Genomic DNA, 26,073 nt, shown 5'->3' on the forward strand with positions numbered 1-26,073 from the left:
GAAGACAAAGAAAAGAAAGCACTGACATTGAACAGTAGTTACATTCTGTAAGAAAGTAAGCAAGTCATCAGTTTGAATGTGGGAATGTGAACCACATGGCTTAGGATTGCCAATGGTAATGTAAAGAAATTTACACCATTGGTGACCCAAAGTGTCCACCCTCCACATGAGAACGGTAACTACAGCAAGAAAAACGGCTTTCTATGTTCTTCCACTATTTAAGGTGCTTTAGAAAAAGTCTCAGAGTGGGCTGTTCAGAGTTCCCAGTTCTGAATCTATTGTAAAGCTGATTTAGATCTGTAAGATCATTTATTTGCCTGTGAAGAAGGTTCTTAAACTTTTGGGAGGTCACACACGCTTTGAGAATTTGATGAAATCTATGGATCCCCTCCTACACAATTAAGTAAATTAAATATTATTATTATTATTATTATTATTATTATTATTATTATTATTATTACTAAATTAAAAGGAAGGAAAACGTGGGAAGGGTTTCAGTATCTGGTAGCCCATCTAGGGAACCCAGGTTAAGAACCCTTAGGCTAAATCAATACTCAGTCCAGAGGCTGGAAACACTGTGATATGTAGCAGACACACTGCCAAATGCAACACGCCAGCCACTCCCAGCTGACTGTTATAGTCCTCTTTGTGCTTGATTTATAAATAATTACTATTTTTTGGAGGTGATAGATATTGAGGTCAAAGACTAGGAAAATAAAATTTCACTGCTTTTGAACTACCCCTTACTGTGTAATTTTAAAGCTTCCCAGCCCTCCCATGGACTCTGCAGAGTTTCTGCTACTTGCCTACACACACATATCCATGTACATATGCCTCTGCCATTGGTAAATATCCCTGACAATGTGATATTCTCACTATCTAAAAATCAATCTATTGTGCAATATGCGTATAGCATTTATTTATCACTGATGTATTAGTTCCAAAATCAAATGTTCAATTGTGATACCTATATAGAAAATCAGGTAATATCCTACAAGACAATACGGAATGTAGCCCACTGCATTTCACACATGGTTCCAACCAGCTTTGTAGGTGAGCATTTTCAAGCTTCCTATCTTTAGGGAGCACTTTACACAAACTTATCTCCTGAGAAAGTTTCTTAATCTTGTACTGCCCAGTAATTGCACTGCAAAGTGCATCTCTGGCCCTCAGCTCACTTCATGTGGAGCACTGGTCATGCTCCTCTCATCCCATGTAGAAACCTTTAGACACATCCTATGTTCACCTATGGCTGAGCAGAGCTATGGGAAATTGGGGGTGGTGGACAAGTGTTATTTCTAGGAAGTGTTTCCTTTTTTTATGAACATTCTCTTCATGGAATCGCTGATAAAAGTGTAAGATACTCCATAATCACTTGGACATTTCATGAAAACCATGGATCTAGACCAAATAAACTGCAATCACCACCACCATCATCACCATCATAATACTTTTCTTATGCCCCAAAAGGCAGAAACAATGGTATAAGAATCACTAGCGTGTGATAAAAATTTCCACTTCTTTTTAATCAGCTTTGGTTTGGTTTAGCTGGAATTTGCATTATGAAAAATAATTTTTTACTATTTTATGTAGAATGGTATAAAATTATAATAAAAGACAAGTTAATATCCAAACATCAAAAGGATAAAAAGCACATATTACTGCAAAGAGAATATGAAATGTATATGAATTGTTCATGCAAACAGTGCTAGATCCACTCGTTGATTCTTCTGAAAGTACTCAGTACTTTATATTTAAAAAATAGTATTGCTACCTGAATTTGCTCTGAGATGGAAAGAGTTATATTTTTCTGAATGCCACCAACCAAACAAGTTGTTGTTGCCCACAGTATCTCACAGTTTCCATGTCATATACCAGTGGCCTTTGGGAGAAGATATATATACACACACACACACACACACACACATATCACTGGAATGATTAACAGACATTCATTCATTTATCTACATAATTAAACAGCATGTAAATAAGTGATTGAATGTTTTGCAGTAAAGGGACAAGTCAACAGGTTAGATATCTCTGATAATTGTCAATATTTACTGTATAAAAACAATCCAGTCAGAAAATTACAACACATAAATTCTCATTCTTGCAGATGTTTGGACAATAGGTATATCACTTCTATACTTCCCTTCAGCAAACTTCCAATGCATTTTACAGTAAATCACAAAGTTTCAATTCAGAGGAAATCCCTCCCCCCGAATGATTCACTGACGCTAGAGGGGAGCCGACGATTCCCTGATGTTGAGGAAGTGCGCTAGGCTTTCACATGTGCATGTTTTCTCAACGATCCAGCAACATTTTACCAGCACTTCTGAGCTGGTGTGAAAATCTAAGGGTGTTATGGGAGATGTTTGCAGACTCTTGTGGAAAGCTTTCTGAGAAAGGAACTCTTGGGCAGGAAAATATGTGAGAACAAGGTATGGAGACTGTTGTCCAGTTCTGGTTCTTGCCAGTTTTGTGAGCCATTTCATATGTCAGTCCCATCCTTGCGCAACAAATATTCTACAGTTTATTCATAGAAATTCTTATTTATGACCCCACTTTCTCATATAATATTATTTCTAGATGTGATTTGTCCTGAAATTTGTTTTATTTTTCATAAACAATTTTTTTTTTGGGGGGGGGGTTGCCCTAAAAATTGCATCACACAATCTGAAAAAGACAGACAACTAAGTTGTAAACTTTATGTCAGTCTGGAAGAACAGGCTTTGAAATACAGACCAAGCAAAATCTTCCATTAGCCCAAGCGAGAACACACTGCTGCAGAATATGGGCTCTCTTTTTTACTGGCTTACAGTAAATGTCACTGTGCCAATCTTTGCCCACTAAAGATGAGACTATATATTGACTAAAGTACAGTTCTTCCCAGAAATCTCCATATATCATCCCTTTCTACATCAACTGCAATTAGTCATTAAAATACTCCCACCATCCATAATTCTCTCACCATTACTCTACCACTCTTCAGTGTTTCCTAAATGAATCTTCTCCCCCAATGATGTAGCAAACACCACCATGAAATAACCAAAGGCAATCCAGCTGCCTTCAAGGCCATAGCATGGAACCTTTGGAAATAGGTGTTTGATTTCCTTGATTACAAATGTCTAGTAGATAACGGCTTACCTGATGTCAAATAATTACTTAGGGGGAAAATCCAGAGGCTTAATGAGTATCTTTGTGTGTCGAAACCTGCACCTCTCTCATCAGCCATTTTCTTAAAATGTCATTCTTCTTCAGAACTTTCATTACAAAAGCAAAGAGAGGTATTCATTTTTAGGAACTAGGTTGGGGCGAGAGTAAAAATCCAGTAATTACCAGCCATGCCTCAGTAACACATAGAGTTTATCTTTTACACTAATTGTCAGTGCCATTATCCTGAGTCATAAAGTGGAGCACTGGATGAAATCCATAAATAAAAGGATGTGTCATTAAGTCATTCAAATTTGTGTCATTTGAAATGCTCAGTACCTTGGCCCAGTCCTGCCAGAGCTTATATTTCGTTCCCACAGAGACAACTTAATAGGCTCATTACATTAGCATTTTTGAAAGTGAGGAACTCAAAGCATTTTAGTTAATTCTCAGCCAGATGCAGGAAACCTGAAATCTTAAAACCTTTAGCTTAAAATAACTTCTTTCTTAAGGGCCGTGCTGCTTTTTCTTTCACAAGCCTTCAAAGCCTTCCACAGCGGTTCCTGACAGAATTTATGGGGATACAATGGCGTGCCAATTAAATAAAGCCAACTGACTGTTAATATTATGTCTCCAAAATGTCTTCATTATTAATGGAAAACCCTGTTGTGCGGCAACATGCCAGAAGAATAACTAAAATAGAAAAGTGACCCACTTTTACTAATTCTTGCTCTTGTCAGATGTGTTCCTATCAAATAAAATGAGGTGGCCACTACATTATGTATGCATATCAAATGTGGCTCATATTAATGATAAAAACATTAGGGTCTACCAAGCAGTAATATCCAGCAGCTTCGTGCAAATTTATGAACAGCTGCCATTTCATAAATTGTATGCCATGTGCCACTTCACTCATTAATGGCAACATATTTTCCCTTAAGCTTAGGATGTTTCTACATATTGACCAATGTGAAGATATTGGCTCCAATTTTGGGGCTTTTCATTGACTACCACTGCCTTGTGGTTTGAGTACTGGACTAAGACTCTGGAGATCAGTGTTTGCTTCCCTGCTTGAGCATTGGAGGTTCTTGGGCAACTCACATTCTCTCAGCTTCAGAGGATGGCAATAGTAAACCCTTCTGAAGAAGCCTGCGAAGAAAATCCTATGATAGGTTAGCCTTGGGCTGCTGTAAGTCAAAAATGACTTGGAGGCACACAGCAACAACAACAATCACAGCCTCATATTGCAGCATTTATCTCTATCCAGTAACCTGAAAATCCAGTATCTTTATTGTTGCACATCATAAGCCCTATTTAAGCATTATTTATTGTAAGCATGTGGAACCCCAACTCTTAATTCTCTCACTCTCACATTTCTGGGGAAGGTCTGAAAATCTGTTGGTGCCTATTGCCTCCTCCAAGCCAAGATTGGTGGTTACAGGAGACAGAGCTTTCTCTGTAGCAGCACTTTGACTACTGAGCACATCCCAGAGAAAGTCAGGTTGGCTCCATTCCTCCTGAGTTTTCAGCAGGATGCTAAGAACTGGTACTTTTGCATGGTCTCTGGGAATGGCTTCTCTAACTGCTTTAACTGTCTGTGGTTTAAAAATTATTTAAAGAAGTCATTTTGGTTTATTTTTACAAATGTTTTCCTTCATGTATTTATTTTTAAAATGTTTTTATCTGTTGTAAATTCCCTAGGGAGCTCTGGCAGACCAAAAGGTGATAGATAAATGCTAGATAAACAAACAAAATAAGTCTCAAAATCAAGCCCACTGCCTTGCCAGGGTTTCAAACTATAGGACGTTCTGTTAACTCTGATCAGCTGAAGAGATTTACAAGCTTCTTTTCACACCTTCCCTGGCAAAATAAGAAAGGAGAAAATGCAAAGAGCTCAGCTAGAGCACACAAACACACGCAATCTTTCTACATTCTTACAATAAATAATGTCACAAAAGGGGTCCTCCTCATATTATTATTCTCAATAGATGACAACCCTTCTGAATGAGCAGAGACAGTATTGCTTCTGTGTTCTGTTTTATGCTTATTGTGTGAACTACAAGGGGCGATAGTAGTAGCTACACTTAGCAGCTCATTTTTTTATTATTAATTTTATAAAGTGAACAGGATTATGTCAAACTGGAAACTTCACTCTCCTCTGATCTAAGGCCCCTCTGCCCTCGCAGTTTTGTAAATGTGATAGCTGACTGAGTGATAAGAGAAAAGTAATTTGCACATCTCCAGATTCACTTTCTCAGATTATCCAATGGGAAAAAATAAGTACCAACATTCTGTTTGTAAATGCTATCCTTTAGCATCACGCTGTTGCATGGATACTGACAAATTTCACTTGCATTCAGCTTTCTTGCTTTTCATTACCTCTCTGAAGTTGAACAGATGTTTTCACTGTCAAAGTGTTCATACCTAAACAAAACAGCTCTGAGACTCTCAGCCTTGTGTATATCGCAGGAAATGTATAAGAAATGTTGAGAACTATGAGATATGAATCACGTTTGCCTCTCACTCATCCACACGCCTGCCTTGCTAGATCTATGGCACTGCCAGTCTCCCTTTATAGTTTTACAGAATTGACCCAATAAATAGTTTGTGATAATAAATAGCCAAGAAATCATTTTTAAACAATATCCTCCTTATTGTTTAGTTTTGTCTCTAGCACTTCCCTTCTGGCCCAGAGACAACCATCTCCCCTGCTCCTAACAATTTAGATTTACAACATTTATAACACCAGTTCTATCATTGTGTATCAACTGGACAGTGATCTTTAACCAATTTCAAAAAGGCTAATATCAAATCCATGAAATATTTGACCACTATCACCTGTGCTATTAAATGTCAGAATCACACATTTCAAACTGTATCTTACAATGCTGAGATTTGGCAGGAATAAGACCCGGTTCATCTTATGATGGAAAGCACTCTGAACAGGAGAATCTGTAATCATTTTTCTTAGGATGAAATGAAAAGTGACATACGGCAATGTGTATCTTTCCTGTGACTTTTTCTTTGTTTGGGGGGGGGGGGGACACAAATATAGCTCTAGGAAACTGTAGATCCAATCAATGGAACAGTGAGTAAATAAGGAGCTACTTGATCATTTCCCATTTTGTTTTACCCATGCACTGTTGGTACATTTCTTGCAAGGAAAAAAGTGGTCGGGAAGCAATTTGAAGCTGAAATCAATGAGTACAGGGAAAGGGTTAAACAGGTCCTCCCTCCACTTTCTTTTGTTGTTTAAACCAAAATGGAGAATTTCTTATCCTCGACCCAGCCCCATAGCCTCCTCCATCCCTTGTCCTCTGCCTCTCCTACAGAAATTAATCTGTTGTTGTTGTTGCTTTAAAAGCTGCTATTGGTGCTAAGGAATCTTTTAATCCTATAGCTATAAAAGTAAGCAAGGCTGCAATTCTATAGAATTATCTGAGTGTATGATGCTTACTTTTGAGTAAGGGTTATCCTGCTATGTCACATGAACCCAGATGGAGGATGGAATGAACCCCTCTTCAGTGGCAGAGAGATCCATTCCTTATACAGAAGTTCATTCCTTAAAAACAGTAGTTTGTCATTGTGTGCCCTCATTCTGACTTATGGTGATCCAAAAATGAACCTATCATGGGGTTTTCTTGGCAAGGTTTGTTCTGAAGTTGTCTGAGGCTGAACCCAAGGTCATTTAGTGGGTTTCCGTGGCTGAGCAGGGATTTAAACCCTGGTCTCCAAGTTGCTCTGAGAGCCTTTAGGGCTGAAGGGTGGGGTATAAATACCGTAAATAATAAATAAATAGTGAAATTTATGTCATTTTATTTTATATTTTGCAGACACGGGTCCAAATATCTAGTGATCGATCCAACTCAAAATAGACTCACTGAGTCAAAGGGAACTTGGTAGATCAGTACTGATGTAAATTCCATTGATTCCATGGGCCTATTGCTGCAATTGGAAGTAATGCTTGGATTTAGGCCTGTGTACACAAGTAAAGTAAAGTAGAATAAAAAAAAATATTGTTAGTGATCTTACAAAAATATGAAAACAATCTGTCAAAACTTTGGGAAATTCTGGCTTAGCAGTATGGGACAACCTAACACATTGGAAACACAGAATATCTGTTTCATTCAAAACTGTCAAGGAACAAAGATGAGAGTAAAACTTGCAAATATATGAAATTTTCTATGAGAGCCCGCAGAAAGAAATTACAAGGAAATTAACAATAGTGTTTTGAAACGGAGTTGCTTCTATGACAACTGGTTTGCACAAATTAAGGAAGTCTTTACCATGTAATACAGAGTCTCCATATATTACACAGTTTCTATCACATTAACATAGTGAAATACTGGAATAAAATGTGTTCTGTAAGACATAAATAGATTAGCACAAATAATCAAAAAACCTGTTCTTCAAAACAAATTTCCCCTTAATAGTTCCTTTATGGTGAATTACCTTGAAAAATGCTTTACTACAATTGTTACCTGGACTACTGACACTTTTTAAAAAGTATAATAGTCTAACTACTTTGATTTTAGAAAGATGTTTTGTTGTTCCTGGCATTCAAGGAACAATTTCCTGCTCAGCTGTGCAAAATAAACCATGACATGGAAGATGCCAATTGATAAATTAAAAAAATGTAAATATCCAAGAACCCACACAGAGAAGAGCTTTGTTTTAGAGGCACTAATTACAGAAAATTAGATCATTATTTATAACAAGACATGAATCTTTACAAAGAAGAATTTACTACCTTCTTCCCCTTTACAAACTCTCTCTAGGGAGCAAAAGAAGGCGGGGGATATGGGATACTGTACAATGGTATCCATGTGCTAATTCCTCAGTGTTTTAGAAGAGGATTTATGTTTGCCTAAAAGATATTCTAACCTTGAAGGGAATGAATTGTGGTTTACAAATTGTTGGGCCCAAAGACTGAAAGCATGAACAACGGCACAGTAAGTCAGCATCATGGGGAACTCTTAGGCAATTACCACATGGAGCCTTACCATCCCTGAAACGTAGTTAAATCGTCCGTAAAGTGCACTGGTGTGATAGCCAATTGCACTTGCCTCCCATGATTTAATCATCATTGAGGCATCCTGCTCCTCTCCCATTATCACAGCATTCATGGAGCAGTCATTTTTCAACAACGGGAACTTCCGTTATTGGAGAAATGGCTGGTCTGAGAATACTTTGATGATGGGAGTGGAGCGGGACACCTCAATGATGATTAAATCATGGGAGGAAAGCACGATTGGCTCTCAGTGGCCTTTGATACCATCAACCATAGTATCCTTCTGGAACGCTTGGGAGATTTAAGGATTAGGGGCACTGCATTGCAGTGGTTCCATTCCTATCTCTCAGGCAGATTCCAGATGGTGATGCTTGGAGACAATTGCTCTTCTAAAAGAGAGCTAAAATCTGGTGTCCCTTGGGGCGCCATCTTGTCTCCTATGCTATTTAATATTTAAATGAAGCCTCTTGGTGACATCATCCAGAGATACGGAGCAAGATGCTATCAGTATGCTGATGACACCCATATATGTTTCTCCATCTTTCGGGCTGCTGCAGTGACTAAGGATGGCCTCTCTCTGAATGAATGTCTTAAGGTGGTAATGGACTGGATGAGGAAAAACAGACTCAAACTGAATCCTGATAAAATGGAATTACTCGCCATAGGGACCCCTAATCCGAGGATGGAGATATGTCATCCAGTTCTGGATGGGGTCATACTGTGTTCACAGCTCGGGGGTGCTCCTGGATTCTTCACTTCAGTTGTCAGCACAGATAGATGTGACGGCCAGGAGTGCCTGCTATCAACCTCAGATGATACACCAGCTTCCTGGAGCAGGCGGACCTAGAAACAGTGGTGCATGCGCTGGTAGCCTCTTGACTTGATTTCTACAATTTGCTCTACATGGGGCTACCCTTGTGCCAAGTTTAGAAACTTTAACTGGTGCAAAATATGGCAGCCAGACTGGCCGCTGGTAAATCCAGAGCAGATCATATAACACCTGCCTTAAAATCTCTTCATTGGCTGCCAATTAGTTTCTGGGTATGGTACAAGGTGTTGGTTATAACCTTTAAAGTCCTATATGGCTTGGGTTCAGATTACCTCCATACAATCTACCAGACACACTCAGGTCCTCTGGGAAGAACTTGCTGCAGCCAAGGAAGACCAGGTTGGCTGCGGTAACTCAGAGGGCCTTTATATCTGCCTAGGCTGTGGAATAACCTGCCGGAGGAGATCTGTCAAATTACTACTCTTGAGGCCTTTAAAAAGGCTGTCAAGACAGATCTCTTCCGGCAGACCTTTCCAGATTAACCTCCCCTCCCACTGATACTGATGGCTTCTGTCTGCCCCCAAAGATGCCTCACTTCAAATATGTTTATCTTAACTAATTTTAATTAGTATTTTATATTGTTGTCATCTTATTTTTATTTTGTTTTTAAGGTAGGGAGGGGGCTTGGGGATAAGGGATTATGTAGAAATGGTTTTATATATATTATGTATTTTTGTGTTATTGTAACCCGCCTCAATCCATAGGAAGAGGCGGGATATAAACAATTATTATTATTATTATTATTATTATTATTATTATTATTATTACACCTGCGTGCTTTACAGACGAGTCAGCCACATTTCAAGGATGGTAAGGCTCCATGTTATAATCACCTCACTGGTATGATAGATTCAGAAATACACTCCTAAAACCATTCTCAGCCTCTCTTTCAAGTAAGGCTGGTAACTCCCTAGTACAGTGGATCCTTGTTATATGCTGGGGTTTGGTTCCAAGATCCCCCGTGTATAACAAAATCCGTGTATGCTCAAGTCCCATTAAATATAATGACATAGCAAAATGATGTCCCTTACAAAAATGGAAAATCAAGGTTTGATATTGGAAATTTATACTTTTTTTGAACATTTTCAAACCGTGTATGCTTAAATCTGTGTATAAAAAATCTGTGTATAAGAAGGGCTGACTGTAGTTAGGTCTAAGGTCCAATACCTACAAAGCAAGGACAATCCTCACAGTTATGGTGGTGTGTCAACCAGGAGGCAGGTTTCCAAATATCCAGGTACAGTAGAGTTCAAACAGAAGTGGTTTAGATGTTCTTTAGCACTGAAGCATTTCTCAGACTTGATCTTGCCATTAACCAAAGCCAATGGTGTCGTTATAAAATCTTCCAAAGAAGCTGTATCCAAAAGGTAAGCATCTATCCCATCTGCTTACTGCTATTGCCCCTTTAGACTGAGGGATAAAGCTGTGAGACCAAGTTAATCCCAAGATTTCTTGAGAGTCACTGAAGTCTAGTTTCACCACTGGCCTAGGGAGAGTGGCCTGCTGCTGTGATGATTTCTTCTCGCGACTCTGCCATAGCTGAGTAAGACTGGGAGGAATCCTTTGGGCTTCAAAGGTTCTTTTCCTACCAACATAATTCAGCAATTATATACCTAGCTATCCTACACGCAGGTCTCATACTCTTGATGGACATGAGCTGATAATTAAATGCACACTTCAGTTAAATGCACACTTCCTCCCGAGGGAGTACCTTGCACCCTTCCTTCTTTAAATAGGCATGTTATAATTAAAGAAGCAGAAAAAGGATTAGGGAATAAAGGTAGGCTCAATATGAAGATGTCACAAGGTAAAACCATTCCCTTGGTGGCTTCTTTATCGTTTGTGAAAGCGATTTGTACGGTGAGATGATATTTAGATTTAGCCGTAGGGAGAACATGGATCCTTTTTGAAGGCAACCCGAAAGGAATGGCATAATGAGAATGAAGCATTTTATTTTTGTGTAAAGCTGAAAAGTATCCCCCTCCTCATTTTTGACTTAAGACAAATGACAGTAGGATGATGGCTGATTTTCATTTCAATCAGCAGCCTGTGATTACTACCTCAATTAGAATATAGAAATAGAAAAGAGCTAATTTTGAACAACCCAATAGAGTGTTGTTCTAAAAAAGCACTGTGCCTCTGCTGATCTAGTGGTCCTTTTATGCAAAAATGACTAAAATAGAAAGCTGGATTTTTACTGACACCACTGTCAGTATAAAAGATCTGCACAAGTCCTTGGAAAAAAGAACATTTTGAAAGATTTATTTTTAATAACATAAACAGATAGCTCAAACCGAAGGGCATGCCAAATGGAACACTCATCTCTCATGCTTCTTATGGCTGAAATTGTTTAATGAATTTTGCTAAAACAAGAGAATGCAGACAGTGAAGATGAGGTTCCCTGCTGGTAGATGAAACATGAACAAAATTATTTTGTTGTTTCACTTTAACAACAGGGGCATGCCTATCCATATGCATACTCTAAACACAAACTATGCAATCAATGTACAAAATACTGTAACCAACTTCATTTTATGAAGATTTCTAGCTTTCATTAAGAATAACAAGGAGATTCTAAAAGTACTGACAAATTCACAAATGAATGATATTTCTTTTGAAGTTGGACTGTTTTTATGTGATGCCAAAAATCTCCACTAAAGAGGTATATGTTTTAAAGGGTTTTAAAATTTCGGGAACCAGTCAAGAATATGGAAAGTCAAGAAATGCTAGAACACATGTCCATTTTTTTCAGTGCCCTTCTATTTAAAATGCAATTTTTTAAAATTTTGCATTTCAGACTAAAAATAAGAATATCCCCTACTTTTTTACACTTTGAATTAGAAATATGACTGCTTTCCCAAACTCAATGTGGGATGCAGTCATCCTGTTGCAAGGGGGACTGAAAAGGTTTTCCAGAATTTGCCCATCGGCCATCATGATCAGAGCTTGGGAATGTTTCTTTTGTTGGACAACTCCCAGAACACCAGCCTAAAACATAAATGCAATTTTGTACATACAGTGGACCCTTGTTATATGCTGGGGTTTGGTTCCAAGATCCCCCGTGTATAACAAAATCAGTGTATGCTCAAGTCCCATTAAATATAATGACATACCAAAATGGTGTCCCTTATAAAAAAAATCAGTGTTTGATATTTGAAATTTATACTTTTTTGAACATTTTCAAACTGTGTATGCTTGAATCTGTGTATAAAAAATCTGCGTATAAGAAGGGCCGACTGTATTTACCTGGATGAACTTACTAAGACTTATGAAAGTAGTCAATTGTTCTGGGATTTGCTGTTAAAACTTTTCCTAGTTCTTATCATGACACAATATTTCACTGTATATTATGATGACATTATGACAGAAATGCCTTTTTATACTTTCTGAATGTTTAGTTATTTTCTGAAAGTTTAATTACACCAAGAAGAACGATTACTGCCTTTCCCCTCAAAATATCAACTGCTACTACTATACTATTCCTACTCAACTGTAGTGGAAGCAAGTGTCTCTGACGTTTCTCCACACTGGATAGTTTTAACTAACTGGCTCTATCACTGAGGATGAATGAGAAGATTTGAAATGAATATGCATGCCCTTGGGGCTGGGACGATGCTTTGGCCTGGATGTCCTATACATCTCCTAGGACACCACTGGTGCTAAATAAGCATTCAATAGTAGTGACAGTAGCTTAGAAAATAAAAACAGCAGAGGATGGTTGTACCAGCCAAGAAGTACGATCTATTCAATAACATTTCACTTGGGTGACTTCACAATAAAAGCTAAAATGCTCCTTGTGATGAGCTGGGGAAAGATGTGATTTTGGCCCCACCTGTTAATTTCATTCAGTCCTTGCCATCACTGTAAAGATCAAGCCACTGGTTGGAATTTTTTTTTGTAGAATGTGACTTTCAAATGGAAGTAACAAGTATAGTGAACCCAAATGCTGATGCACCTTCTTTAGTAACATTATAATAACTGAACAATAAATGCAAACAACCTTTGCTCTCACTGATCAATATAGCATTTTATCAACTTAAGGAGTTAAACAGGGGGCTCCTTACTAGAGGATAAGTTCACAGGACAGAGTTCTCTGATCTGAAGAATTCTATTAAGACTTTAGAGTACTTTGTAAAATGTGAAAATGCAGTTTACTAAAGAGATAGCAGAGAAGGCTGCAGTGAATTTGTCCAGTACTGCTGACGACTGCCATTCTTGCAAACTCAATGCAAAGGATTTCTATACTGACAATATACGGCCATTCACTAACTTCAAAACTCGATTTACTCTCTAACTGCAAGTCAGCAGGTTCCAGTGTAAAACATGACCAGAAATTAGTTCCACTAAGAGATGTATTTCAAGACTAGATCAGGGAAATTCATATTGAACAACTAAATAGACATTATTCAGTCCTCTTGGGAGCCTGGTAGAATTGCATTTTAGTTGCTGTAGTCGTCTACTTCCTGATTCATACTCATCATGCCTCACTCTGCATTTCACATGCAGTAACCATTATGTTGTATCACAGTAAAAGATGTTGTGCAACAACCTTGCAAAATTTGTATTGATTATTTGTATTGTGCATTTGATACTAAATGTTCAGTACATTTACTTGAAGAGACCTGTTGATCAATTGAATACATTTCCAAGTAAATGTGCTAGCTTTGAACTGTTGAAACACTTCAAGACCAGCATTCAAGACAGGTTATATTTGGGGGATTTTCACTGAATTACTATGGATTCTTCAACAGAAGAAATCAGTTCCCTAAAGTGAACCAGAGGAGACAAGAGTACCTATTTTCCAAAATCCCAATTTGCTGTTTTAAATCATTTATTCAGATTCGAAGAACAAATGTAGCAACAAAAGTACAAAGAGTCACTCACAGTAATCCCTCTAATGTAAATTCCACAGGGATTCCCATCCTGTCAGAGATGGCAGAAAGTCTTGCGAAAACAACTATGGATTTAGTTTAATGTTTTCTCATGCAGCATCTAGTGCAACGCATAAACCAACCCATATATGAGTGGAGGGCACCGTCCATATGCAGATAGGCTTTTTTTAAAAAAACCAACACATTAATCTGTTTTATCCAGAAATCCAAAAATATTGTGTCATGACACAAACAGAAGTTACATTATAGCAGTCTGTAATGATGATAATCACTGTCTTTTTGATTGCACACTACTTCTCCATAAGTTTCAAAACACCATATAAGGCCAATTACAAATAACTATAGGTAAAATGTCATAAAAATAATTGTATCACTGAATAAAACAATGGAAACCGATTTAATCCACCGTTAGATGGGAACAGGTACAAACATATACAAACCACTATACACTTGAATTCCAGTAGGCCACTTTGTAAGAATCAATATAGAACTAAAAAACCCTAAATAATTTAATCCATGCCAAAAACTGCTAGTGATTGTATCTTTCAGTCATCAAGACTGTTTTTTTATTTGGTTTGTACCCCATCTTTTTTGCATAACTGGGATCTAAGGTGACATACAACATAAATAAAAAGCAAGTACCAGTAAAACCACAGTAACAACCACTGAAAACAGTTATACAACACTAAAATAATTAGGTCTCTTTCCTATCACACTTACAGCAACTTTGGTACCACAGCTGGATTCTGTAAGAACCTGAGATCTATAGTTTGACAAAATACTACAGAGTTTTAGAAGAGTACTAAATACATCACATAACTACAAATCCCAGGATTCCACAGGATGGAGACATACCAGTCACAGTGGTATCAAAGTAGTATCACTGTGAAGTGTAAAAGAGATCTTAGTTAAAATAGTTTTGAAACTTTATTGTTTTCACTATCATCACCCTTTGGAAAGTAAATTGATTTTAGTTATTCTCTCATATTCCTTCTTTTTCTTGGTTCATGTCAATACTTGGTGTGATTACAGAAGAAACAGAAAAAAACATACATCCAAGGTTATCCCTAAGCGCTTTACAAATGGGGGAAAGGGTTTTGTTCCCAATTTCCACTCAAGATAAATAGTTGTAGATGGTAGTCACAATTGCCCAAGTATTGTGGTATATTTAACAAAACAGCTTACAGATTTAACAAAACAGCTTACAGACAAAATATTAAAGCAAACACTTCAAAGCCCTTTGTATTAAAGTAGACCATCCACTTCTATAATTTTGTAATGGGCTTTTTTCAAAACAACGACAACAACGCACAGAATAGATCTGTTGCTATTTTAAATTGTTCTATCCTGGCTTCAGCGTCATTTGGCGCAAAATACCATGCTAAATAAAAATTTAAAATAGGTATTCTACATAAACAATCATCTATTAACTTTGAAGGTTTTTTGTTAGACCTAATTCTCTAGTCCCTTTACCAACCTCGATTTCAGCATGCGAGGAGACCAGTTCAGAGTACCTTTGGTCTAACTTTCTCTTTCCCCAATAAACTGGAAAGAAGTTCAAAACTATCAAGTCCCACATTTTGCACAAATGATTCAAACCATATGGTGAGAAAAAGCCTTGGAGGGCACCATGAGCCCTTCAACACTGCTAAAAACAGTTTACAAGCCAGAGAGCAATTTGTAAAAACAGAAAAGGGCATTCTGCTACGATCTGCATATTTTCTGCATATATTCCAGCAACAATTTTTTAAAATCTGCAATACTCAACATTATGATTTTGTCTATAGTCATACCTCGTGATAATTCTTGCTTAACCATTCCTTGATTGTGGTAAGTGCAACGATTGCAGCGGGTTCATTTGGAAAACCTAAACAGAGAAAGAAATTAAAAGAAGAAATAATGTTGTTTATGTATCTGTTTAAATCTCTTTAAACATAAGAAGGTGACATAGTTCAACTTTCCTTGACTGAATGCTATTCACTGCTTTGTGACTACACACTTTAATACTGGCCAGGTGGACTGGGACTTATAGGAGGTGCAGTCTGCAACAACTGAAGGACATTCAATTGGGGTTAGTATTTCATACATGTACATCTTGCATAATTCAAATTATTTTTAAAAAATAAAACCATAGATGTATACCCTTATCAGATTGGAAAAGTGAGCAGTTACTATAATCACATTATTGTAACTTAATTCACAACGATTGGTAAATTAAATTGATGTTTGTTGATCAAAGAGAATGGGATCCTGGGTAAGAGCAAGTCACATAATGAGATAATGAGATAAAGAATTAAAAGAGACAATCTTGGGGGATGGATGGACGAAGACAAAGAATAAATAATGTATTTCATTAGGGTATGGCTATAAAGCCAGGGAGATGAGATTCCAGTTCCCTACTGTCATTTTTTAAGAGCTCGGGTAAAGTTAATATTTGAATCAAATTTTATCCATGAGAAATGCAACATTCATTATTTTAGGTGGAAACTGCTGCAAATGCTGCATTATTTAATTAATGATTTTAATTAATTATTAACCAATATTTGAATTATTTTAAAGATTGTGCATTTCAACCGGACAGAATACGCAAAAAATATCCACCATATACAGACAAGAAAGCTAATTATGAAACAATTATCTGTTATAAGCTGCCTTGGGAGGGCTTCATAAGGTGGTATATATGTACTATATATAAATAAATAAATAGTAGGAAGAATTTAAATTGGAATCATAACCCCTTTAGCAAAGAGATACATGGTGCATTGGTCTATGCCTTATAGATCTATAACGTCTTGATGATAAATTATAATGAAGAATATATATGCCAACGGTATTTCAGCCAAGTAAAATATGTGCTTGTTTATGCATAGCCTATTTTCAAAAGAAACATTTTTCTTCCAGCAAAAACGATTCACCTTTCAAATGTTAATTCTACACCTTAGTGCCCTTGCTGGAAGCGGTGCTAAAGTAGTATACATATCCCCCATCCCTCCACACAAACAAACAAAATCTTCTCTTTGTTTAAATAAACAGATGCCTTTTACAAAAAGCTGAGGAGAGGGGGAAATCTAGAGTCCTATACTTAGTACTAAAAGGAAAAATAAAATTGGTATATTGACTTCTTTTTTATTTTCAAACTCTTTTCACTGAACAAAGAAAACACTTAATAAAAAAAGAATACTAAACATTTAGGGAGAAAACAGAGAAACTCTTGGCTTTAGAAAATATAGTCTTCTTGAACCAGTTAAAATGCTGCCCTTGCATATTGGATCTTCCCTGTCTCCTACATATTTTGAAGAGTGAGGAGGTTCATTACCCAACCCTGGCAGGCAAGAGCACTGCCTCTGACATGGTACTACACTTCTGGGCACTGCACACTAAGAATATGAACATCTCAATTGGAAAAATATAAAGGTAATGAAGAAACAAACCTAGGGAAGATAAAGAATGCTCATAAATTTCACCCTATTTGGTGAGGAAAGGTGTCTTAAGATATTGAGCTCTACTATTACTGTTTCCATTTGTGAACTGGTCTTTTTTTTTTAAGTGTTCAAAAGATAATTTTCTGCCCCCAAATCCTGGGGTTGTATACCCCCCCCAAAAGAAAAAACTGGTATTTTTGAGCAGAAAATGTTGCCTTTTGCTCAGGACACCTTGTCTTGTTTACAAGAAACATTGATTTTAATTCTGCAATTTTTTTATAGAAACCTCTTGAAATGCAAAATGACAGCAATAACAATGACAACATAATTAATTAATTAAATACAGAAACCCTCACAATCCTCAGGATAAAACTTTTGATGTTATCTGTTCTTGAACATGAGAATGAAATAAGCAAAGATGAATACCCTGGAGAAGTAAACAGCAGGACTAGTGAGGGAACTGCCACTTCCCAAATGGAAGTTGGAACACAGATATCTCCTTTACATTGAGTCAAACCATCTAGCTTGGTATTGGGTACGTGACCGAAAGTGGCTTTCCAGATTTTCAATCCCAAGCTTTTTCTGATCCTACCTAGAGATGGCCAGGACTGCACTTGCCACCTTTTCCATACAAATCATGTATTCTGGCACAAAATATACTGTATACACTCAACTATAAGTCAAGAAATTTATGCCTCAAAATTGGCCCTAAAATTTTGGGTAGACTTATATAAGGGTCAATACATCAGTAATGCTTAGAAAGGTCTGAAAGCAAATAAGCCTGATGCTCCAATCTCCATTGAACACCAATTCCTTCCCCCTCCAGTCCATTTTGCAAGCCTTTACTTCCTATTGGAAAAACTCCCCATTTAAAAACACTTGCTTCTCTCTCTGGACCATTTTGCAAGTTCTGGCTTCCTACGAAAAAACCTCTCCACTTAAATCTACTTGCTTCTCTCTCTTGTCCCTTTTGCAAGACCTGGCTTCCTATTAAAAAACCATCTCCATTTAAATTCACTTAGATTCATAGAATCATAGAGTTGGAAGAGACTGCAAGGGCCATCCAGTCCAACCCCTGCCATGCAGGAAATCTAAATCAAAGCATCCCTGACAGATGGCCATACAGTCTCTGTTTAAAGACCTCTAAGGAAGGAGACTCCTCTACACTCTGAGGAAGTGTGTTCCACTGTCTAACAGCCCTCATCTCTCTGGTCCCTTTTGCAAGGCATTGTTTCCTATGGGAAAAAAAACTTTCCATTTAAATCCACTTGCTTCCTTTCTCAATCCGATGTTAAAACCTCTCCTCCAGCACCTGGGAATTGGTTGGGCGAGGTCCAGAGAAGAAGGAGGAGGGACGGAAGTGGTATTTCCCCCTTTCCATTCTTCCTTATAGCCCCCTAAGTTTTACCCTTGACTTATCCACGGATTATATCAAAATCCAGGATTTTGACCCTGAAAACTTCCCTCGACTTGTACACAAGTATATATGCTAGTCCCACCATGAAGAATCAAACCAGTCCTACTCTACCTGTTTTCTTCCCTCTCCCCCTCCATCTCCAGCAAAAAAGTAAGAAGTGGTGACATGTCTAAATAGTTGACACTTCATTTGAGTCAAATCCACATATTAAAAGGGAGGGAGGGAGGGAGGGAAAGAAACATTGGGTACATGGGGCAACATTAGCATGGCATGTGATGGCAAGCAAAGTGCAGGAAGTTACAAACTAAGAGTGGCATGAGCACAAGGCAAGCTTCTCAGCCATCTTGGCTGTTATGGTTTATTTATTTTTCAGCCATACTCGCTATTTTGTCTTTGTCTTTGTGCTGTGTTATCTCGCCTAACTGTGTGGGTCTGTTCCTTTTCACCATGGCCTTCGGCAGAAAAGCAATCTTCATAAGCACGTGAGAATCAAATTACTTGAGTGAAATGAGCTCGAGAAGTCTCACAGGTAACCAATTTCTGGAGAGGCAGCTCAGACAATTCTGGCTAAAGGCTCAATTTCACAAAAGATAAAACAGGTAAAGGTAATAAGAGTGACACTGGCCTATGTTGCTGCAGTGAGTGTGCCTGTGGAATACTGAAAAGGACAAGGGCACAAGAAGCCAAGGGTGCGTTACCCAGCAAAGGCAAGCGACACAACAACTTAAGAAAGATCCATCTGACAGATTGAATGGTACAGGTGAAAACAGAGGATTTAAACCCACAAGTTCACTTCTTAGAGAATTCTGATTTTCATGAGGGTAGGTGGCCCTCTGTTCTTCCCACACCTTGGATATAATTAGTTACAAATTAGTTAATGTAATTAATTAATACAATAGCTAATCCATACCTAAGCATAACTATCTTAGGGCTCAAACAGACAGACCAAAATAAAGCTGTTTTGGGTCACTTTGGAGGTATGCTGTTTAAATTATGCATGTGTCCTAAGAGGACAGAAGCTGCACCAAAGATACCCTGCAGTTCTTAGGGCTGGAGTGTGGCTTTGATGTGGCTTCCAACCTCTTAGGACACACGCATCATTTAAATAGCATACATCCAAAGTGACCCAAAGCAGCTTTATTTTGGCCTGTCTTACTTTTATAATTATATTATGAGTGTAGCCTTCCTACTCAAGTATGCTTTGTAATACAAGCAGAGTTATTACCATTCAGGTATAAGTGTTTTTGAACTAACTACAGTTGACCTTCAATATGCATGGATTCTTTATCCATAGATTCAAGCATCTACGACTTGAAAATGTTCAAAAATAAAATAGAAATCTTGATTTTGCCAGTTTATATAAGGGACACCATTTTACTATCCATTGTGTTTAATGGGAATGGAACATGCACAAATTTTGGTATCCACAGGGTTAGTCCTAGGGTCCAAACCACAACAGATACCAAAGGCTCATTGTATGTACGTTACACCTGAATAACAAGAAACTAAAGATTTTTTTATGTTGGTACAATGGTTATTGGCTACTTTTTGATCTCTGAACTGTAACAAATTGCTTTTAAAGTGCTTTTAGACCTCATCCCAAAGAATTCAATAAAACTGCTGAAAAGAAGTCCTCAAGTTAAAACACTGTCAATGCTATTAAATCCCACCACACAGCAATTTAGTAATACCATCTGGTACACTTTCACACTGTACAATTACAGCACTGTGATTCCACTTCAGCTGCCATGGTAACATCCTATGGAATCCCAGAGTTTGAGTTTAAGAATGGATACTTAAAACTCTCAGGCTAATGCTGCTGCCACACTGCAGAATTAGCACAATTTGACGTTGTCACGGCTCCATCCTATGAAATCCTGGGATTTGTAGTTTGTTGTGAGACCAAAGCTCTCTAACACAGAAGGCAAAATATCTCACAAAACTATAAATCCCAGAATTCTATAGCACTGAGCCATGGCAGTTAAAGCGGTGTCAAACTGCATTAATTCTGCAGTCTAGGTGCATCAGGAGAACTCTAGTGCCTCAGTGAACTACATATTTCAAGTGTAGCATTGGCAGTTCAAGTGGAATACCATAGTGCTATAATTATGTAATTTGAAATTACCCCAGGTCCTGTGCCAGAACAACATTTTGCCACTTCCTATATTAATAGAAATGACTGTTTGGTGAACCAATGAGTAAATAGGAAGGTAACTAGGATTCGGACTATTGACTTTGCTTCCCATCTTCACGTGAGCCGGCTGTTGTTTGCAAAGGTACCTACAGGTGCAAACCAAAGAATATGCAAGCTGAAGCTTCCTGTATGTGATTTTGTTCCCTGCAAACATTTATAGTACAGATCATGGGTGTGACAGCAGTGCTTCAGTGCATAACACTCAGAAATGGTGCCAGCAGGCATAGTTCCTGTCTCCCTCTACCATCATCCATTCATTTGTACACCAATATTCAAGTCACACAACAACAAAAACAACAATGAATACTCCCTGGAGAGGTCTAACCCTGTTTCCTTCTTCTGATAGCAGAACTGCAGGATTACTTTCCAGTAAGCAGATACTCTAGGTTCCTGATAGTGGCATACATGCATACCAGGATATGACAGTTTAACAGAACAACATCTATTCCATTTTTAAAATATATCAAATGCCTAATTTAAACACACACAAAATGTGGGGAATGAAGACTATAGCCTGCCGTTCACAAGTAAAATTGGAAGAAAACTGCTGCAGCTTTATTTCAATTATTTTCAGGTTGTATAGGTTCTCTCCAGCCTGCCTGTCCCACACTCTCTAGTATATATAGGATTAGCTGTAGGAAAAGAGTGAAAAATTCTTACTCATTTTATCATCAGTTAATACACCCACCCAAAAAAAAAAAAAAGCCATTAACAGATATTCAAGCAGTGTGTGGTTCACATTTCACATGATGCACTTCAAGAAAATGGAAACAGGCTATTTCTGCAAGCGTAGAAGATTAAATGGGAAAAATGCCAGGAAAGAGATTCACTCCAATGCATTTTAATGACTGTACAATGGAAGAATGGCATTCTTAGGCACTTTTAACTGTGAAATCCAGTGTTTCCTGAAAAACTATCTACACTAGTAAACAGGTATGGATTGGTGTTTGCTAACATAATTCATCTGCTGTATCACTTTTGTTCTTTGTTTTTTAGGCTCTCTTACGGCTTCTAAGTACATCTTTCTGACCTTAATACTGTTATTTACATGTTCTAATGTGCTACACAGTGTTTGTTTTCAGGGTAATTCACAAAATGAAAAGAAACACACATCAGCAAACATTCATCCTGATTTCAACTGATCAGAAATGTCACAAAACTAGAACATTTCTCAGTGGGATTGAGATGACTGATAAATAGTAAATGAGATCTGAAATCTTTCATCTTCCCCCCCCCCTTTTTTTTTTTTCTTTTAAAAAAACATCAATCTACCAGGAAAAAAGCAACACTTAAAACCAAATTTACTTTATAATGTAAAAGTAGAATATTTATAACACTTTTGTAATGCAAATTTTTATAAAGTGGTTTCAAAGCAATATGCAGAACTGTAACTTTTTAACAGAAAATCTATTTTAATCTATATTTGCTATATAGATGCTGATATTCATGCTTTTCATTGTTAAAGGACAGGCTGATTACTGGAAATTATTGGAAATTCAAATCAATAGGAGAATTTTATGTAGCAAACAAGTCTTTTATTTTTCCAAGTTCAATTCAAAGAAAGTTGTTTGGCACAGACCATAAACTGCTTCTGTTGTGAAATGTCACTAACAAGGGTGAAGATGCTTTCAAAATACACATCTCAGTGGTGAGCAGCTATATGTTTCAAGATGTCAGTGTTATGCTTTGATCACTGCAGCACGTCCTATAGGACAAGGAACAGAAAATATAAAGCCAGACATATACCACTTGAGAGAGGACTCAGTCTAGGCACTTGGTAAACTACATATAACGTGCTGTTCGAGAAACATTTTGGGGACATAGTGAAACTGAAATTCAAGTGCTGCTCAGATCTTGTAGGCTCAGGCCCAGGGCCTGTCTGATCGAGTCTAACCATCTGGTGTGTGGTCTTTCTTCCTACTATCTCTATCTCTTCCTTTCCTAGCATCATCAGCTTCAAAACGGAGTTGAAGACCATCCTGTTCAGAGCAGCATTCCCAGGCATTGCATGATTATCATTTGCTATTTGATGTTCTTTTGTTGCCTGTTTATCGTACCATTTCCTGTATTGCTATGTATTTTATATGTTTTATCCTATTATCTCTTAGATTGTATGCCATAGGCAGATTTACTCTTATATATTTATTGTTTTATGTACAGCACTGTGCAAATCTACTGCGCTATATAAATAATAATAATAATAATAATAATAATAAATAATAATTGTTTTTTCTAATGATTCCTGTCTTCTGATGTGGACGAAGTACGGCAGTCTCAATTTAGTCATCCTGGCTTCCAGGGGCTATTCCAGCTTAATCTGTTCAAGGACACATTTGTTTGTCTTCTTGGCCATCCATGGTATCTTCAGCACTCTTGTCCACTGCCACATCAAAAATGAGATCTTTTATTGGCCTTCTTCATTGTCCAACTCTGGCAACTGTACATGGTGGGGAATATAATGACTTGGGCTATCCTCACTTTAGTGTTCAGAGGCCTGTTACAGACGGCCAGAATAAAGCTGCTTCGGGTCTCTTTGGAGGTATGCTGTTTAAATGATGCATGCATCCCAAGAATCCGGAAGCTGCACCAAAGATGCACTCTAGTGCTTAGGAATGGAGTGTGGCTTTGGCACGACCTCTGGACTCTTAGGACCCAGGCATCATTTAAATAGCATACCTCCAAAGAGACCCGAAGCAGCTTTATTTTGGCAGTCTGTAACAGGCCAGAGTTATATCTTTGCGCTGTAGGATCCTTTCTAGTTCTTTCATAGCTGCTCTTCCCATTCCTAGTCTCCTTCTGATTTCTTAATTGCGCTCTGGTCTATATTTGATCCAAGGTATGGGAACACTTTCACTATTTTGATTTTCTCATTGATTTATGAACCACATGTAAAATGAAGTTCTGTACAGCAGATAAATTACAACACTGAATATGAGCAACAGTTACAGATTTTTGGAATCTATCACACACCATTTAGTTTCTATGTAAGTACACCACTGCTCAAGAGAAATGCCCATGTCACCAGGGTTCAAGTGGCAGAGCACATGCTTTGCATGTATAAGGTCCCAGGTTAATTGTCCTGTCTCACCAGTTCTAAATGAACCTGACCCTTGCTGAAACCCTGAAGTGTCAGTGCTCTCCAGTATAAACAATACTATACTAGATGGACCAAATGCCTGACTTGCTATAAGCGTCCAGACAACAATCAAGTGACTATTAAAAGTTTAATTTTCCATATGTTGAGTCCAGCCTATCATATTAACTATAGTTTGATTTACAATATGATTTACAATAAATGAATTTCAGTCCAGGAGGTAACATAGAGGAGTTTATCACATGCACTTTTCAGCCCGATCGAGGCGTGGGATGAGATCTGTCTGGAACGTGGGAAAATGGGTTTTATTGCACACAAAATTGTTGTTGTGCTGCCACCCAGCCATCACACGTCCCCCAGCCATGCTTCTCCCAGCAATTTTGCTACCACTGAAGTTTTCCGTACCACCAAAACTGGCCGGCAGAGCATGGCTGAGGTATGGGTGATGCTCTGGCTGTGGCACAGCAGCAATTTTGTGTGCGATAAAACCCGTTTCCCCCTGTTCCAGCCCGATCCTGTCTCATGCCCTGATCGGGCTGAAAAGTGCATGCGATTAAACCCATAATTCTAGTGCTTGCTGACAGAAATGTTTTTGTTTTCTTATTGTACCAGGTTTGCAGACAACAGGATGTTCAGCAATGAAGATTTTTAAAAATCACAAGAGGAGGCACACATTTTAATCTTGTTAAATAAGTGGACAAAGAACATTTCATCAATCACATAAAGTGAAACAGTGGGAAAAGTATTGATCACATGACAAATAAGGATTACAGCAGGATTATTTTTACTTCCAATGTGTTCTTGATTTCTACACTAACATCAATTTTAAAAAGTCAACAATCTTTGTAAATAGAGTGTATTTGAAATATCCAGCAATCCTTGGCAAGACTTTATGAGGAAAGAGCATAGTGAGAAAAAGGAGCAAATGCTGTAGAGGCAAAACAAAAACAATTTTTTTTAATTAAATTTTATTGCACATTTAAAAAAATACAAAACAAAGCAAAACTTGTATAAAATCTTGACATAATCCGTCCTTTAAATTCTTTATGCTTATATTAACATACTAACTGACTTCCTTAGGTACTGACTTGATTCGTATTGTTTCTTTTTTTTCTTAATATTTTCTCACTGACCTCTACACAAATATATTAGTCTTCTTGAAATCATCAACTTAACCCTATAGTAATTCTTCCCATCTGTTTCACCATCACATATGTTACTTTACCCTTAACAACATCTTCTTCATCATCTTACCACACTATTTCGTCTGTCTAAATCTGTTCTATAATTTAATTTTATACTTTAGTTACTGTCACAACCTTAATTTTCTAAACCGGTCACCTTTTACAAAAGCATTCGATAAAGGTTATGTTTCTTTATCACGACTATTCCCTTTCAAATATCATTTCTTACATATCCATAGTGATAGACATCTTATCCTCTTTTAGATTCTCCAAGTAAATCTTCCATATTTTCCATTCTTCGTGGAATTTTTCCAGGTTCCTATCATTAACCAGATATGTCAATTTATCCATTTCATATAGATCTAGCATCTTCCATCTCCAATCTTCTATTTCTGGACACTTTTCTGTCTTCCAATTTTTCGCAAATATCATTCTTGCCGCTGCCAAGGCAAACATTATAATTTTCTCACTTATTGTTTTCTGAGATTTTGTTATTTCGAATGTGTTGAGTAGATAGAATTTAGCGGTCGGTCTTCCCTCCAAACCAAAAATTTTCTTCATTTCCGTATGTATCTTTTCCCAAAATTGTTTTACTTTTGAGCAATTCCACCACATGTGTAGATATGTCCCTACCTCTTTCTTACATTTCCAGCAAACACTTTTATTTTGTTTGAACATTTTTGCCAATTTATATGGGGTAAGGTACCACCTATGTATGGATTTATATATGTTTTCTTTTCTGTCGGCACTTATCATCTTTTTGATCTTTCCTTTCCAAAGCCTTTCCCATTCCTCCAGCAATATTACTTCTTTTATATCTTGGGCCCATTTAATCATAAATTCCTTTACCGTTTCTGTTTCCAATTCATATTCCAAT

The 26,073-nt window shown here is 37.5% G+C and overlaps 1 protein-coding gene across 5 annotated transcripts in view; it reads right to left on the reverse strand.

The window, feature by feature from the left end:
• Nucleotides 1-26,073, reverse strand: part of LOC149313515 (ADP-ribose glycohydrolase MACROD2-like) — a 1,160,252-nt gene that overhangs the window by 420,792 nt on the left and 713,387 nt on the right. For all 5 annotated transcript variants that reach the window (XM_089519240.1, XM_089519238.1, XM_089519239.1 and 2 more), the window contains exon 8: nucleotides 15,679-15,752. In XM_089519240.1, the coding sequence (XP_089375366.1) occupies nucleotides 15,679-15,752 (74 nt within the window). The remainder of the gene's footprint in view (nucleotides 1-15,678; nucleotides 15,753-26,073) is intronic.

Source organism: Sceloporus occidentalis, unplaced genomic scaffold (genome assembly GCF_023333645.1).
Source record: "Sceloporus occidentalis isolate IW3139 unplaced genomic scaffold, rSceOcc1.0.p SCAF_4, whole genome shotgun sequence".
Classification (NCBI taxonomy): Eukaryota; Metazoa; Chordata; class Lepidosauria; order Squamata; family Phrynosomatidae; genus Sceloporus; species Sceloporus occidentalis.